This window comes from Enhydra lutris, unplaced genomic scaffold (genome assembly GCF_002288905.1).
Source record: "Enhydra lutris kenyoni isolate GAN:26980312 unplaced genomic scaffold, ASM228890v2 scaffoldscaffold6, whole genome shotgun sequence".
In the NCBI taxonomy this organism is placed as follows: domain Eukaryota; kingdom Metazoa; phylum Chordata; class Mammalia; order Carnivora; family Mustelidae; genus Enhydra; species Enhydra lutris.
In genome coordinates, this window is record NW_019154090.1 from 20251208 (window position 1) to 20266199 (window position 14992).

General features: G+C 45.5%; 1 protein-coding gene across 2 annotated transcripts in view; it reads right to left on the bottom strand.

The window, feature by feature from the left end:
• LOC111141759 (DEAH-box helicase 35) overlaps positions 1–14992 on the bottom strand; it is a 64419-nt gene that overhangs the window by 15604 nt on the left and 33823 nt on the right. For both annotated transcript variants that reach the window (XM_022494563.1, XM_022494562.1), the window contains 7 exons: positions 14880–14976; positions 13866–14024; positions 11637–11847; positions 7364–7488; positions 4384–4438; positions 2205–2300; positions 342–436 (listed from right to left, as the gene is read on the bottom strand). In XM_022494563.1, the coding sequence (XP_022350271.1) occupies positions 342–436; positions 2205–2300; positions 4384–4438; positions 7364–7488; positions 11637–11847; positions 13866–14024; positions 14880–14976 (838 nt within the window). The remainder of the gene's footprint in view (positions 1–341; positions 437–2204; positions 2301–4383; positions 4439–7363; positions 7489–11636; positions 11848–13865; positions 14025–14879; positions 14977–14992) is intronic.

The following is a 14992-nucleotide window of genomic DNA, read 5'->3' on the forward strand; positions in this document are numbered from 1 at the left end:
GGGGAGATCAACGGGTCACAGTTATGACTGGGGGCTCCAGACTATGAAAGGCAACTGCCCCACAGCTGTGCAATCACGAACGTGAGTTACATAACCTTTCTGCGCCTCCACCTCTAAAGATGATGAGAACAGTGTTTACCTCCCAGGATTATGGTGAAGACACAAGGAAACACGACACATATAAAATGTCTGGCACAATGTCAGGCACATGGCAAACACTCAGAATGCAAGTGGGTCTCATCTGCACAGCCCTGTTGTCAGCAGTTCCCGTAGAGTTTCAACAAGGGAACCCACAGTCGAAGAGACTGGTATGAATGGCTTGGGGAAAAGGCTAGACTTACTGCCTGAGACTTCTGGTTTGAGGGGACCACAAAGATATTCTGGATTTGCATCATGGCTGCAATGCTTAGAATTTCCTGAGAACAGCCAAAATTTCCTATAAAACAAAAAGCATGTTTGACTTCAAACATGTACTATCAATGAGAAGTGAAAGACATTTCGTTATTTTCCTTATACCATACTACAAACTAAAGTCATATATGTATATACAGTTGGATTGTTAAAGTTCATAACATATCAACACTTTACCCTTCTGAATGTAATGCCCCATATGTGGCCCAGATGAACAGAGGCCCAGGAGGGTTCTGAGAACTCCAGCTACACCCCACGGTGGGACCAAAGGAGCCGAGTCACTAAGGGCGGGTTCACTCCACACCTGTTCCTTCTCTCAATGGAACAGCTAGGATCCTGGCCAAAATCCAAGGCGGGGTGGGGGCGGGGGGGAAGCAGAGAGTATATGGGTTGTGTCCCTTCTGCAGTATCTCTCTTCCTGGACCATTCTCAGGGCTGGCCTCCCTCCTGACAGGGCTCACCTGACCTGGCAAGCCCCAGGCACACCTAAACCAGGGCAGCCCTCCTCGGGCAGCAGCTGCTCACACCTGGGAACAGGGTCTGCAGCCATCAGCATCCGGGGCACACTGGACGGTGACAGCGAACTGTCCCATCCATCCTCCTCCCCACAGCTTCCAGCCTCATGACTGACACGCATCCCTACCCCAAACTTAAGAGTCCCATTTCTCAATTAAGCCTGAGGTTGTCCGGGTGTTTCAAAACTAAAGCTACCCCTCACCACGCTTAGTCTGAAATACAGCGCTGTACATTGCTAGTGAATATAAAAGTTAGCCAAAAGCAAGAAAAAATTCTAATTGCTTTTCCTGGTCGAGGTGGTGGGTAGATGATTCTGACTTGACCTCTAACTTCAGAACTTTCGCCCCTTATTCCCATCCTCACAGACATCTGAAGGCATCAGGGAAGCTGGACCCCTTGTGTGCTGATGGTGGGAGTTGAAAGGGGTGTGACCTCGGGAAAATAGTACGGTGAGGCCTCCAAAAATTAAACATAGAATTATTGGATGATTCAGCAATTCCACTGGAAGCACACACCCAAAAGAAGGGAAAGCAGGGATTCCAACAGATGCTTCTCTGCCAGTGCTCACAGCAGCCTTACTCACAACAGCTGGAAGGTGGAAGCAACTTTTATATTCACTAGTGTCCATCGGCAGGTGAACAGCGTACATAGCGAAATACTAGTCAGCCTTAAAAGGGGGCATTCTGACACAGGCTACACCATGAATGAACCTTCGAAGACAGTACGTCAAATGAAATAAACCTGTCACAAAAGGGCAAATATTATAGGATTCTGCTGAAGGGAAGTTCCCAGAATCATCAAATTCATGAAGACAGAGTAGGAGGGTGGCTGTAGGGCCGCGGGGAGGAGGGAATGGGGAGTTGGTGTTTAATGGGGACACAGTTTCAGTGTGAAAAGATGAAAAAGTTCTGGCAATGGATGGTGATAAGGGCCGACTGACAGTGTGAGTATACTTAATGCCTCAGAATTGTACACTTAAAAATGTTTAAAATGGTACACTTCATGTATTTTTTATAATTAAAAAAAAAAAACTTCCCTGTTTAAAAAAAAAAAAATCAGGCGTCCGTTCTAGGCCCCCAGGAAAACAAAAAGTGTCTACTGAATGAATTAATGGTGACTGACACAGATTCCCCAGTTAACAACATGTGCCAAGTCAGACAGCGTTAGAGGAAAGCTCCTTCACTACACGGAATATATCATGCCCTCTTCCCCAGGGTGCACAAAATTCAAAGAGCTAATCCTGACAGAATCAGTGAGAACTACTGGTCTCCACCTACCTGATTCAAGCAGCATTTTTGCAAACATGGGGTTCAAAGGAAACTCTGCGATTCTCATGCCAAGAGGTTCAGTTAGGCGACAGTCTTTGTCCAGACCTGCCGTAAGAACAACAACAGAAATCAGAAGGCGTACCAGGAGGATAAGCGACGATGGACGCTACGAAAAGGTGTCCAAAAGATGAATCTCGCTACCAAACTCAAGCTTACATCAGAATGCTGTTACATTAAAAGAAGAAAAGACCCACTCTGAGCTCCTGAAAAGCCAATTTTGAAAAACTGACATTTCGCATAGCTTCTATTCAAGGACTTCATTCCCAGGGAACAGCCCTGCGGCCTCCTCCTGCTCCCCACTCCCCTCCCCCACCCCGGAGACTGCTCCTTCCAAGTGCGAGTGCAGATGTCCCAGAAGGGCAGCCCGCACCCTCCGCTCCTCGCGCATTACGAGAGCAATTACAAGGCCAGCGACTGCAAATCTCAGTGTGTGGCCAGACCTCTCCTGGGTGCCAACCCCAGGACTATTCATCCAGCTGGGCAGTTCACTGAACTGGGTGGACTCCAATTCCCCACGTCCCTCCTTGCCCCTGTGCTACCAGCCAGTATTCAGGTATGGAATTCCGGAGCTGCTACCATGCGGGCTACTCCCAAGGCATGCCATTAAAATACATGCTGCAGAGCTCAGAGTAAGACGGGAAAGGTAATTTCTCTTCTGTTCCCATTATCATCATCTCTTGGAACGTGATAATTCAGCTTGTAGCTGGAGATTAAGCTGGGTGGTTCCCCTTGCCTTCTCCGACTTACTTAGGGCAGGGAAGAAATAGAAAATATTTTAACTTTCTGTTGCATTAGAGGCAAATCAATCCAAATGAAAAATTCTCTGTTGTCAATGTTCTCTCATACACATTACAGACGACCCCAGGAAACCTTGCTTTCAGGGTCCTACGACATGCCTGAGAATAGGGATGGGAACCTTTTCGGCATACACTCACTCTGGGCTGACCTGACCCAGACCCATATAAAGGCCTTCTAAATCCATCTTTTAAATCAGTAATTGGCTATTCCTTTGGGGGAAGTATCACAAATGTAATGAATGAAGATGGACCCCATATAAAAAAATTAACTCCAAAATGGATAAGGATACTATGTGACATATCCAATCCAAGAAATGCTGTATTATTCAATAAAAAGGAATGAAATATCAATACATCTACAACACAGATGAACCTTGAAAACATTGGCTGAAGGAGAGAAGGCAGTCGTAAAAGACCACAGATGATAAAACTCTGTTTATGAGAGATGTCCATAATAGGCGAGTCTACAGAGACATATTAGATCACTAGTTGCCTGAAGTTGAGAGAAGCAGGGGAAAGGGAGTAAGGAAGGAGCACTCATAGGTACAGGGTTTCTTTCTTAGGTGATGAAACCGTTCTAAATTTGGGATGATGGTCATATAACCCTGTGAATATACTAAAAACCACTGAACTGTACACTTTAAATGGGTAAATTGTATGGCATATGAATTATGCCTCAACAAAGATGTTAAAAACAAACAAAACAATCTCAAAGGACAAAACCTCTACCTAAACTTACTACCAAACCAGATAATATGTTCATTTGGAGCAATATTCACAGAAGGCAGGTATTTCCTGAGCAGATGAATTCAAGGCTACGGTTTTCTCTATCTTAGAGTAAACCTACATTTTTAAACAATAAAATAGAGGTTCTTCCAAAGCATGGTGTTTCCTTGCCCCAAAGAACTCCACGGGCTAGTCATCAACCCAATTCTCCACAGGGAACTCCAGAAATGGAATGAGGGGGGACAGAAAGAGAATGCTGAACCAGAGATTTCAGGATGGGGTAGAAGGACTGAGAAACAGGCCTGAAGAGGTAACATATAAAATACCGGTAGGGAATCTTCAAGATGTCTTTCAGGAGTGAGGCTCTAACAGCTCCTGATGTACCAACATGCTTTATAAGTTCATTGCCATAACTGGACTTCATGTACTATTAATCTAATTATGGTCCCACCTTTTTACATCCATGAAGCTTAAGGGATGTTAAAAGGATTATATATATGGGGAGAAGCAGTCCCATCCCTGAAGATACTAAAAGCCCGTGAATACAACCAAACCAATATCATCTATAGTAAGCAGATGAGAGAACATGTAATAGACAGGCGTACCTCCCAGAGCATAGAGTAACTCCAACGCTTGAACCATCGACTGGGCTGGGGGGGGCTGTAAAAAAATAAGAATCCTCCTGAAGTAATTTCTTCAAGTAACAGACATAAAATGTGACGATTTCCTATTCAAATCACTCTTCCCTCTTATGTCCCCCATATATCCCAGCCTCCATGCTTGTATTCACGTTGGCGCCCTTGCAATGGCCTTCCTCTCCTTCGTAGCATCCTTACTACTACTGGGTCTTCAATCTCGGCTTGATTAAACTCTGCCCCTTGGAGCCCTCCCTCATGCTCCCCTCCACCAGAAGTGATGGGTCCCCACTTTGAACAACCTCCCTGTTTTCCTACACTCTCATCAGACACTTCTGACTTTATCCTTCACAGTCTCAACCTTCTATTCCAGCAACCCTGGTGGGTAACAATGCACCACCCAGAGCCCGGTGCTAGGCCTTCCCCCTCAGGGGGCAACTGACACACATGGAATCTGAATTCTGAAAAGAGAGAATGCTAGGCAATCTGACATTATTTAAGCAAAGCTGCTACTGTGACCTTCAGTGTGATTATCTGGTCCAAATCACAGCTCCAGTATTTTCACCTAAACACACACTGACTAATATGTCTCCCTGGCCTCATCTGATTTGGGACCATATATGAACACTGTTTTAACACAATTGGAAGGACTGCATATGTATAATTTTAGTTTGTTTTTCTGTATGGTTTTCTGGGGGGGGGTTGGTTTTTTTAAGCCCAGAGGAACTTCACAGTGATTACTTGGGATGGCTGCATAGTAGTCCAACGAGGTCATACTCCATAAAATACACAGTCCTTTTCAGTTCTTTGCTACTTGAACTAATACTGCTAAATAAACAAAATTATATGTGGTCTCTCATTTCAACTGTTTAAAAAACACACACACACACACACACAGTTTCAGGGAGAAAATAACGTGAAGGGAATATATGAAGATGAATTTGTACATATTTTCCTCATTCTTCAGTTGTCCAAAAGTTTATGATTTTCACTATTCTATTTAAAAATTTAATATACAGGGTGCCTGGGTGGCTCAGTGGGTTAAGCCTCTGCCTTCGGCTCAGGTCATGATCTCAGGGTCCTGGGATCGAGTCCCACGTCGGGCTCTCTGCTCAGCAGGAAGCCTGCTTCCCCTACTCTCTCTGCCTGCCTCTCTGCCTACTTGTGATCTCTGTCAAATAAATAAATAAAATCTTTTTAAAAAATTTAATATACAATGATACTATAAACATAATCATGCTATGCATGTTCTTTTCTTCTTTTGAATTATTTTTTCAGGAGAAATTTCCCTGAGAAGAAATACCAGGAGTTCCTACGCCTCATAAAATAATGTCAGAAAGCCCTCCGGGACTGAAGCAGAGTACAAAACCACTTTCCCAAACTATGTCAGCTTTGGACTTTCTCCTTTTTCTTCGTGTTTGATCCCTTAACTAATGCGAAGTGTACCTTTCAGCAATTTCAATCTACACTCATTTCTCTTTTGGAGAAGCCAAACATGTTCCAATGTTCATTTACTATTTGTGCTGCTTCCTTTCCTTCGGCTCTTTCTTCCAGTGGATATTTATTCCAAATGATGCATGAAAAACTGCAGTTTTCAAGATGCTGATATGTCATTTTTGCCATTATATGTTTTCCTTTCATCTTAGATGGGAGACTTTTCTTAAGCTTTTAATTTGCATATACTGTTTAACTTCTCTGTAATTTCTTGCATACACCAATAATCAAAGAGTATGTTTTTTCCATACTTATAAACACACAGTTGTTTTCTTTGGAGAGAGACTGGCATATTCTATTCCTTCACTCACCTAGTTCGTAATGACATATAAGACACGAGGGACTTTATTATCTGAGAATCCAGGCACGTCACATCATGTAACAATGCAATTGGCAGAGAACAAGAGTTAAAATACTAGTCTTCAAATCATAAAAATTCAAGAAGAAAATAAGACTGAATGTTTACTAACTGACCTAGAGGTGGGGAAGTGCTTCAAAAGGACAGGAATAACAGAACAAATCACAGAAACAGAGACAGGAAGATTTTACATGGAAATACTTCTAATGTCTGCACATTAAAATAAATAAATAAATAGTAAAATACAAAAAACTAGAAAAACATTTCCAAAAAATATTCCAAAAGACAAAGGTTAATGTCTAGTTAATTAAAGGACTCTGAAAAATCACAATAAGCACTAATTCTAACAGATAAATGGCTTCACAATTGGGAAGAAATATAAAGTGGACAATAAATGGTTTTTTTTTTTAAACTGTCTTTCGAGAAATCAAATAATAAGGTACAGATATTTGTCCTCCCTTCCTTTCCTGACATCAACCAAATTAGCGAGCCTCTAAAAGAAAGTAACAGGGCATGACAGGGGCACAGTGCATGGGGCAGTGTGTGCTGCTGAAGCTTACAGCAGTTTGGCCACACATCAAGGATATCCAAAACGACTATGGCTGTTTGACCCAATAATTCCCCTCCCAGGAATGAGCCTCAGGAAACAAGCAGAAAGGCGACCAGCCCCGAGGACGTCCCCCGCAGCTCTGCCGCAGCCCTCCTGGCTCCCCCAGTGGTGACACTCCCTCACGTAGGCCTCTGCACACTCGCCGTCCCAGATCTCCCCACCTCCTGACCTGGTGAAATCCTACTTGGGTTTCAGGTCTCACTCCACCCAACACCAGCCGGGCTGGGGGTCCTTCCTTTGTCCCTCAGAGCACTGGACCCACCCACGGCAATTACCCACTTACTTGTCACCCCCCGTCAGGCAAGAACAGGAAATGTGTCTGCCCCGTCTGGCCCTGCAACCCCACACCCTGCACGGGGCCTGGTGCAAAGCAGGCACACGACACATGAGCTAAGTGGAAATAAAAAAAATTTTTTTTAGAAAGTGATGCATCCTAGCTAATGTCCCGACATTCGCCCGTGGGCGCTCCGGACAGAAGCAGGACTTACCGACATGAAGTGGAACCTGAGGACGTTGTCGATACCGAGCGCTTTCAGCTGGAGGATGACAGGCGCCAGATTGCTACGCTGCATCTCAGGGACGGTACTCTGAGGCAGCTTGTCAAAGGCTTCCTCTGAGGATAAGAAATTAAAACTGCTTGGGGTCAAATGCCACAATCAAACGCAATCATTATGCCCACAGGACAGTTTTCCTTCTATAGTGAGAGGCTCGAAGACTCTAGGATCAGATATCACGACACGAAGCTGTTTCATATTTCGAAAAGACCATTCCGTTTAAAAAGTACCTTAACCTTAGCAGTTTCTATCTTTATGAACAACATATCTTTACAGAAGTCTGTTCTTTTACTTTAGGATGCTTTTTTAACGTGCTTTTTGTGAGAACATGAAATCAAAGCCACGGGTATGTGCTGGATCACAACCGGCACCATGTCCCACAACCTCTGCTTGGGGCTGCTGCAAGTCTAGAAGGCAAGAACCGTACCTATAAGTGAAGAACAGTTTCAAGTAAATCACCAAAATGGTAACCAGAATACAACAAATGAGCCAATCTTACAAAGAGCAAAAATTGTCCAAATCTAACTTTTTTAAAACCAACGAGCCAGGCCCACATCATGCTGAGAATCTGATGCTGCTCCCAACAGATCAACGAATGCTCATGGGCCCCCTCAGGAACAACAGGCGACCTCCCACAGGAAAAAGCACAAGGCACAGAAGTGCCAAGATGGGAGAGGCAGGAGATGGGATAGGGAGGAAGAGACCTTGGAGGCCTTTTCATAAAAGCCTGACAAACAGGGCGGTTGGGGGGGGGGGACAGGGAGAGGGAGGAAGGAATTAAATCACTTTTGTATATATTCAGAAAGCTTATGGCTTAGACAGAGAATGCTCCACCCACAAAATCCCTCTCACATCAGTTAACATTTTAACATTTTAACTGTGCACACCCTCCTCAAGACAAGGCTGGCCCAACCTCCACGTAGATCGTAAAGCTTTCATTAACTAAAGAAAGGAAACAACAACAAAAGGTGTCATGAAGAAATAGCACTTATCACCGAAGAATTTTTTCAAAAAGGCTGTGAGTGAACAGACAACCAGTGTTCTGAGGATGGACGGACAGAAATGGCCACAGGCGTGGGTTTAACTGGGAGGTGCTGAAGAACAGGCAGCAGCAGAAGTTCCTGAAGTTTCTTGACTTTCCAGAGCATCTTGGGGATGGCTTTTTAGCAGGACAGCCACACTTTCCAAGCACACTGCTGACAGAGGGAGAAGCGAAGTTCTCGGATACCAGGACAACCCTGCTAAGAAGCGACTCACAGGAAGCAGGTGCTGCCCAAGAGTTAGTGACGTTCAATTAAACTCTACTGAAGACCAAGTATGTGAGGCCCTGGGCCAGGAGTGGCAGGCGCACCCTCCAGAAGCTTCAGTGATATGAAAGGGTCTGGGACCAAGACCAAAAACAGTCACTTCCAAGGCTGGGTCCCAGTGAACAGTCCTCCTGAAGGAGAATGGAGGCTTAGGGAATGAGGAAGCAGTCACTGCAAAAAGGCATGTGAGGTCACTTCAAGAGGGAGTTGTCATCTGAGAGAGGATCTGAAGGATAAGGGGGATCTGTTGGGCGGAGGGAACAGCCCAAGGAAAGGTATCAAAGATACGAGATGTGGAAAAACAGAAAAGTTAAGTTCAGGGAGGGCAGAGTGTAGCTGGGATGGAGTGCAGGGCATGTATGTGGACAGTGGGATAACATAAGCCAGGAAAAGTCCTGTAGGGTTTTGAGAAACGGTCCAGGGTCTGAGCAGGTAGCAGCCTGCTCAGGACTCCATTCTGTGAAAGCTCATGTGGAAGCCAGTCAGCCAAGAAAGCCTACGGGCTGGATGCTAGTGCACCCCACTACTGTCAGGGGGGCCCTACCCAACCCCACTCCACTAAACTGCTCCTGCTAAGGAGGCCAGTGACCTTTCAACCAAATCGGTCTGCCTGTCTTTAGTCTGCATTCTGTGACATTGCTTCTTTGGAACATGAGGTAACGCTGGGTATTTCCTCTTTAAAAATAGCCTGACTCCCTCAAAAAGTTCAACAGAGAATTACTGTGTGACCCCACAATTCCACTGCCAGGTATCTGCTCAAAACAATTAAAAACACGCATTCGAAACACACATTTTCATAGCAGCAGCTATTCACAAAAGCCAAAAGTGGATATAATCAACTGATATAGAGATAAGTTGTGGTATATCCATCCATAGAATATTATTCAGCCATAAAAAAGAATGAAGTCCTGGGGCGCCTAGGTGGCTCAGTCGGTTGAGCATCCAACTCTTGATTTCAGCTCAGGTCATGATCTCAGGGTCGTGAGCTCGAGTTCCACGTCGGGCTCTGTGCTGGACAGGGAGCCTGCTTGAGATTCTCTCTCTCCTTCTGTCCCTATCCCTGCCCCCCCCAAAAAAATGAAGTACTAATACAACAGAGATAAACCAGGAAAACATTTAGCATTCATTACGCTAAATGAAAGAAGCCAGACACACGAGGTCACAAATTATATGATCCCATTTATATGAAACATCCCAAATGGATAAACCCACGGAGACAGAACGGACTGGTGGTCGCCAGGAGGCAAGAGGGCGTGCGGAGAAACTGCTTAATGGATAAAGAGTGAGGGAAATATTATGAAACTAGACAAGCAGTAATGCACACTGCGGACGTAATTAAATCCCACTGAACAGTTTGATTTAAAATGGTTAACGTTGGGGCGCCTGGGTGGCTCAGTGGGTTAAAGCCTCTGCCTTCAGCTCAGGTCATGGTCCCAGGGTCCTGGGATCGAGCCCCGCATCGGGCTCTCTGCTCAGCGGGGAGCCTGCTTCCTCCTCTCTCTGCCTGCCTCTCTGACTACTTGTGATCTCTGTCTAATAAATAAATACATAATCTTTAAAAAATAAAAATAAAAAAATAAAATAAAATGGTTAACTTTATGCGATATGAATTCCACCCCAATACATCTGTTTTCAAGTATCCTGAAGGTTACTCTTTTCCTAAATTTCCAGATGCCTTTTAACCTCGGTTCTCTCTTTACTCTCCCATCTTTCCTCCTTAGCGCCTTCAGTGGTGGAAGATGCTTACCGCTCTGGCCTCAGGCTCCGCCGTCCCCCTGCCATTGACACTTCCCTTACCCACTTCCTCTCCACCACATACCTGTAAAGTCCATGCCCTCTGTCTGGTGCTATCCCTTCCCCTGGATAACCACGGGTGGCCAGTAAGATCAGGCACAAATGCTCAGTTGTGAAGCCCTCCCCTGTGGGATAACTCCCTGCTCTCTGCTTCCAAGGCTCACTACGATATGGCAACCCTATCATACCGTAACATGCCAACCTGTTTGTGGGGGTGCCTCCACTGACCACGCTCACCTAGTCTGAGATCCCCAAACCCTGGCACATTCACTACAAGAAAGAATAGCATCAGGGACTGAACAAGGGTGATGGTTACCAGCAGGAAAGAAGAGGCAAAAAACAAAGCCCTGGATCTGGGAAGTGAGCGCAGATGGATGCTGGACAGAGGAGAGGATCAAAAATGATGTGAAAATTCAGTCTGGACAACTGAGGAGAAATCTTGGTGCCATCACCTACCAAAGAGAGGTGCGGGGGGGGCGGGGGGGGGCGGAGAGAGAGAGACGCTCTGGACATATCACTGTCAAAGGCATGGCTGCCTTCAAGCTGGAGAGAAAATTCCTGAAGGGCTGGGATAGTCTTTATTAGAATTTTATCTTGCTCCTTCAAAGCCTAGCACAGTGCTTGGCAAAGAGCAGGAGCTGAACAACTATTTGCTTTCTATCAGTGGTCTCAGGACAGAGCCTGTCATTTTCACGCTACAAGGTGCTCTCAACCAGAGGCAAAGATGGAACTCACTGCAGGGCCTCAGAGGAGTCAAGATTCCTCCCAGAACAAGAAAGCAGCAGATTAAGCTGAGGGAAAGGTAAGAAAGAAAGGACCCAAGGCAGGTGGCCCAGGCTACATGGAGGTCTACACCCAAACTTTAGGCTGGAACAGGGATAGCAGTAACTGGGGACTCATGGGCCAGCCTCGGCCAATGGGAGCAGCAGCAAAGCAGTGCTCCATTTAGCCTGAAGAAAGCAGCAGGGGCCAAGGGACAAAGGGCCTGGTGACGGGGTCTGGATTGTATGTGAAGTTCTGCCCAAGGGAAGAAACACCTGTGATCCTCTCCAGTGCTCAGGCTAGCTACAAGAAAGTCAAAAGCCCTAATGGAACACCACACTAACCTGTATAAAGGCGGTAACATTTTCCAGAGCGGCTGCGGCCACCACGTCCCGCGCGCTGGTTGGCTGACGCCTGGGACACCGGAACCACCACCAAGCACTCGATGGCCGTCCTGGGATTGTAGGCTCGGAGTTTCACGAAGCCACAGTCGATCACATACACAATCCCGCTGATTGTAATGGAGGTTTCGGCCACATTGGTAGCCACTATCACCTAAGTCCGCACAGCAAGAAAAGTAGAAAGAAGTTATTTGGTTCTTTTCACTTTTAAGAAACTACTCAAAATCCTAACAGATTTATTAAAGATATTTCCAACAGTGTAGAATCTGTAAGAGGCAGTTTATACAGAATTTCACCCCCTCCTGGGTTGTGGGGGTCATCAAACGTGAAATACCCCTAAAGCAATTAGAGCCTGGTGCTGGGTCCGTAATAAATACTCAACGAATGTTAGTTTCTGCCTCCTGCACAGCTAAAGGAAATCACCACCATGAACATGGTCATTCATTCACTCACATTTGAACTATTTTCTAAAGTCAGGCTTTGCAGGCACTGTTCGAAGTGCTGGGGATGTATAGTGAACAAGGAACACATGGCCCCCGTTCTCCCAGAGTCTGCATTCGAGTGTAAGTGTTTGGGTGGAGAAGTGGTGAAATTAAACAAGCAGGAAACTTCAGAGTGACAAATACTTTAAATAAAATGCAACAGAGCAGTAACAGAACATGAAGTAGTATTTAAAACATTCCTTATGCATGACGTTCCAATAGTGGGCTGCGCTACTTTGGAAGGCCAGGGAAAGCCTCTCTAAAAGATGATTTTGAGCTGAGTAACAAGAGGCAGGCAACGTCCTAGAGATCCAGGCAGAAGAGACAGTTCACAGAAAGGAGAAACATCCAGGGAAGCCAGAATCCCGAGGAAGGACGAGATGAGGCTGGAGGACAGCAAGGGCCAGACCACGTGCTGTCTCTGGGCCACCGTGAGCTATTTATATTTTATTTCAAGCACACGGGGCACCGCCCCTGGAACGTTTCGAGAAGCAAGGAACACACATAGATAGACAGCACTGAGAACTTTTTAAAGCACTTTAACATCTATCGTCTTATAAAAATCTTCCTACCGGGGCGCCCGGGTGGCTCAGTGGATTAAGCCACTGCCTTCAGCTCAGGTCATGATCTCAGGTTCCTGGGATCGAGCCCCGAACTGGGCTCTCTGCTCAGCAGGGAGCCTGCTTCCCCTTGACTCTCTGCCTACTTGTGATCTCTCTCTGTCAAATAAATAAATAAAATCTTTAAAAAAAGAAATCTTCCTACCCTTTTTATATGATAGACATTTAAGATTTTATACCAGAGAACCACTGACTCAAAGGTTCTTATTTATGTTTCGCAGCTCAAAAAACGAGGCTTGAGGCTGAGCAACTCACCCAGGCACGGAGTAAGTCAGGCAAAGAATCCAGGCCTCCTGCCTGGGTGGCCACAGTCTGACTGGGCCGACTCGAGTTGCTCCATCCCGATGGCCATGAGGCTGAGCACCTTCTTCCAAGCGGTCTGAATTGGGAGTGGACCCTCAGACCATTCCTCACCTACTGTCCTCTCTGCCATTTGCTGATAAACAGCTCCACTAAGCCAGCTTCGGGCCAGTTCTGTGCCTTCCTCGTCCAATGGGAAGGAAAGCCGAGTAAGGCCCAGGGGCTGATGAGCAGGAGGCAGACTGGCTGCCTGCTGGTTCCTTCCAACCAGTGCTTTTCACCACATCCTTTCCCCCACGCCATTTTCAAGGCTAAATATTTTCAAGCCCCACCTTAAATTAATTGATTCAAATCTGGCTCTACAGGTTAACTGATGCCTGAAACAAATGGTTTAGAAACCACTTGTAGTAACTTATCTATTGTTCCCAACTGATCACAATTCACCGAGACGTTTAAGCCGAGCAGGTTTTGTGCCGTGGGGAAATACTGAGCGGGCAGAGAAAAGGCAAAGGGAAAGTCACTTGCTCTGAGAATTACTGTCAGAGTGACCCCTCTGAGAGGCAGGTTTAGAAATCTCTACAACGTACTATTTATTGTGTGCTTTTAGATCTACCGCACAGAAACACGAACCTTAAAGTCTTAAAGAAACCTCCCAGTTTAGCAAGTTTCACTTCAATTGAAAAAAAAAAAATCTTCCCAGTGCCTAGGGACGGGGCACCAGCATGACCACAACTGGCTGCAAACAGCCCTGATTATCAGGTTAGTCTCACCTTTCGGACGCTGCGGGACACCCTTTCAAACACCTTCATTTGCTCAAAGGAAGGCAGTCCTGCATACATGGGAAGAACCCGGAGGTGTCTCTTCATCCCAGTTCGACCTAGCGCCCGAGCCTGCTCGATCAGCATAGACACGACAGTTTCCACCTCTTCCTAAAAACATCCAACCAGGAACCAAAGAAACTGAGATCAATCTGAAGCGTGTCATTTTTTCAGACTTGAAAGAAAACGAAAGTCGGGATCAAAGTTTTAATTATGGTCAGGTTCATGATTTCTAGTGTGACCACATTCTGCTTGGGGGTGGTTTTTAATCAAATGCTACTGAACAGCGGTGCCTCTGGGGTGAAAATTTGCAGGTGTCAGATCATTACTGAAATCTGTACTATCTGCAGTGAATAGAAGAGCTCCTGATAAACAAAACCAAAGCCTATCCTGCTCAGCTTTCAGGTACTGTGGCAAACAAAGCATGTCATACATATGGACAAGCCAAAACATAAGAAATCGCCAGAAGCTTTCCCTAGAAGAGATTACGGTACCATGGAAAGTGTTGACAGTGGAAAAGATTACGGCTGGAGGGTGGTTCTGAAAAGCACTCTTGGGCTTGTTCAGCTGTCCTTCCAGAGATGTGCCCACCTACCACCTCCAGGACAGGCGGTTATCACTGGGAAAGAGGCTTGCAGGAGCAAACACATGCGTAAAATGTGCCTAACGCAATACGTCATCATGGTAAACAAAAAAGCCCAGTGACTACATCATTTACTTTGGACTCAACTAATAAACTTAAAATATATTGAACGCTCTGCAGATACAACAGGTGGGAACTAATGATTCCCTGACAACCTGGTCAACAGATGAATGACATCAATCCAAACAATTTTTTGCGCAATTAAGTAAACACAAAATACAATAAAACGTGAAATGAACGGCTAAGTAAAGGAACAGGCCCCTGTTTAATTTTGGTGCTGTCTTGACGTGTCTGTTCATCAGAGAAAATTCCAGTGGAATTACCTGGCCAGTCAGAAATGCTAGTATGTCTCCATCTCCCTCTGTCTGGTGAATTTTCATCACAGTTTCTACAGTTGATCTTATATAATCTGGAACAGGACTGAAAAGATGTATGA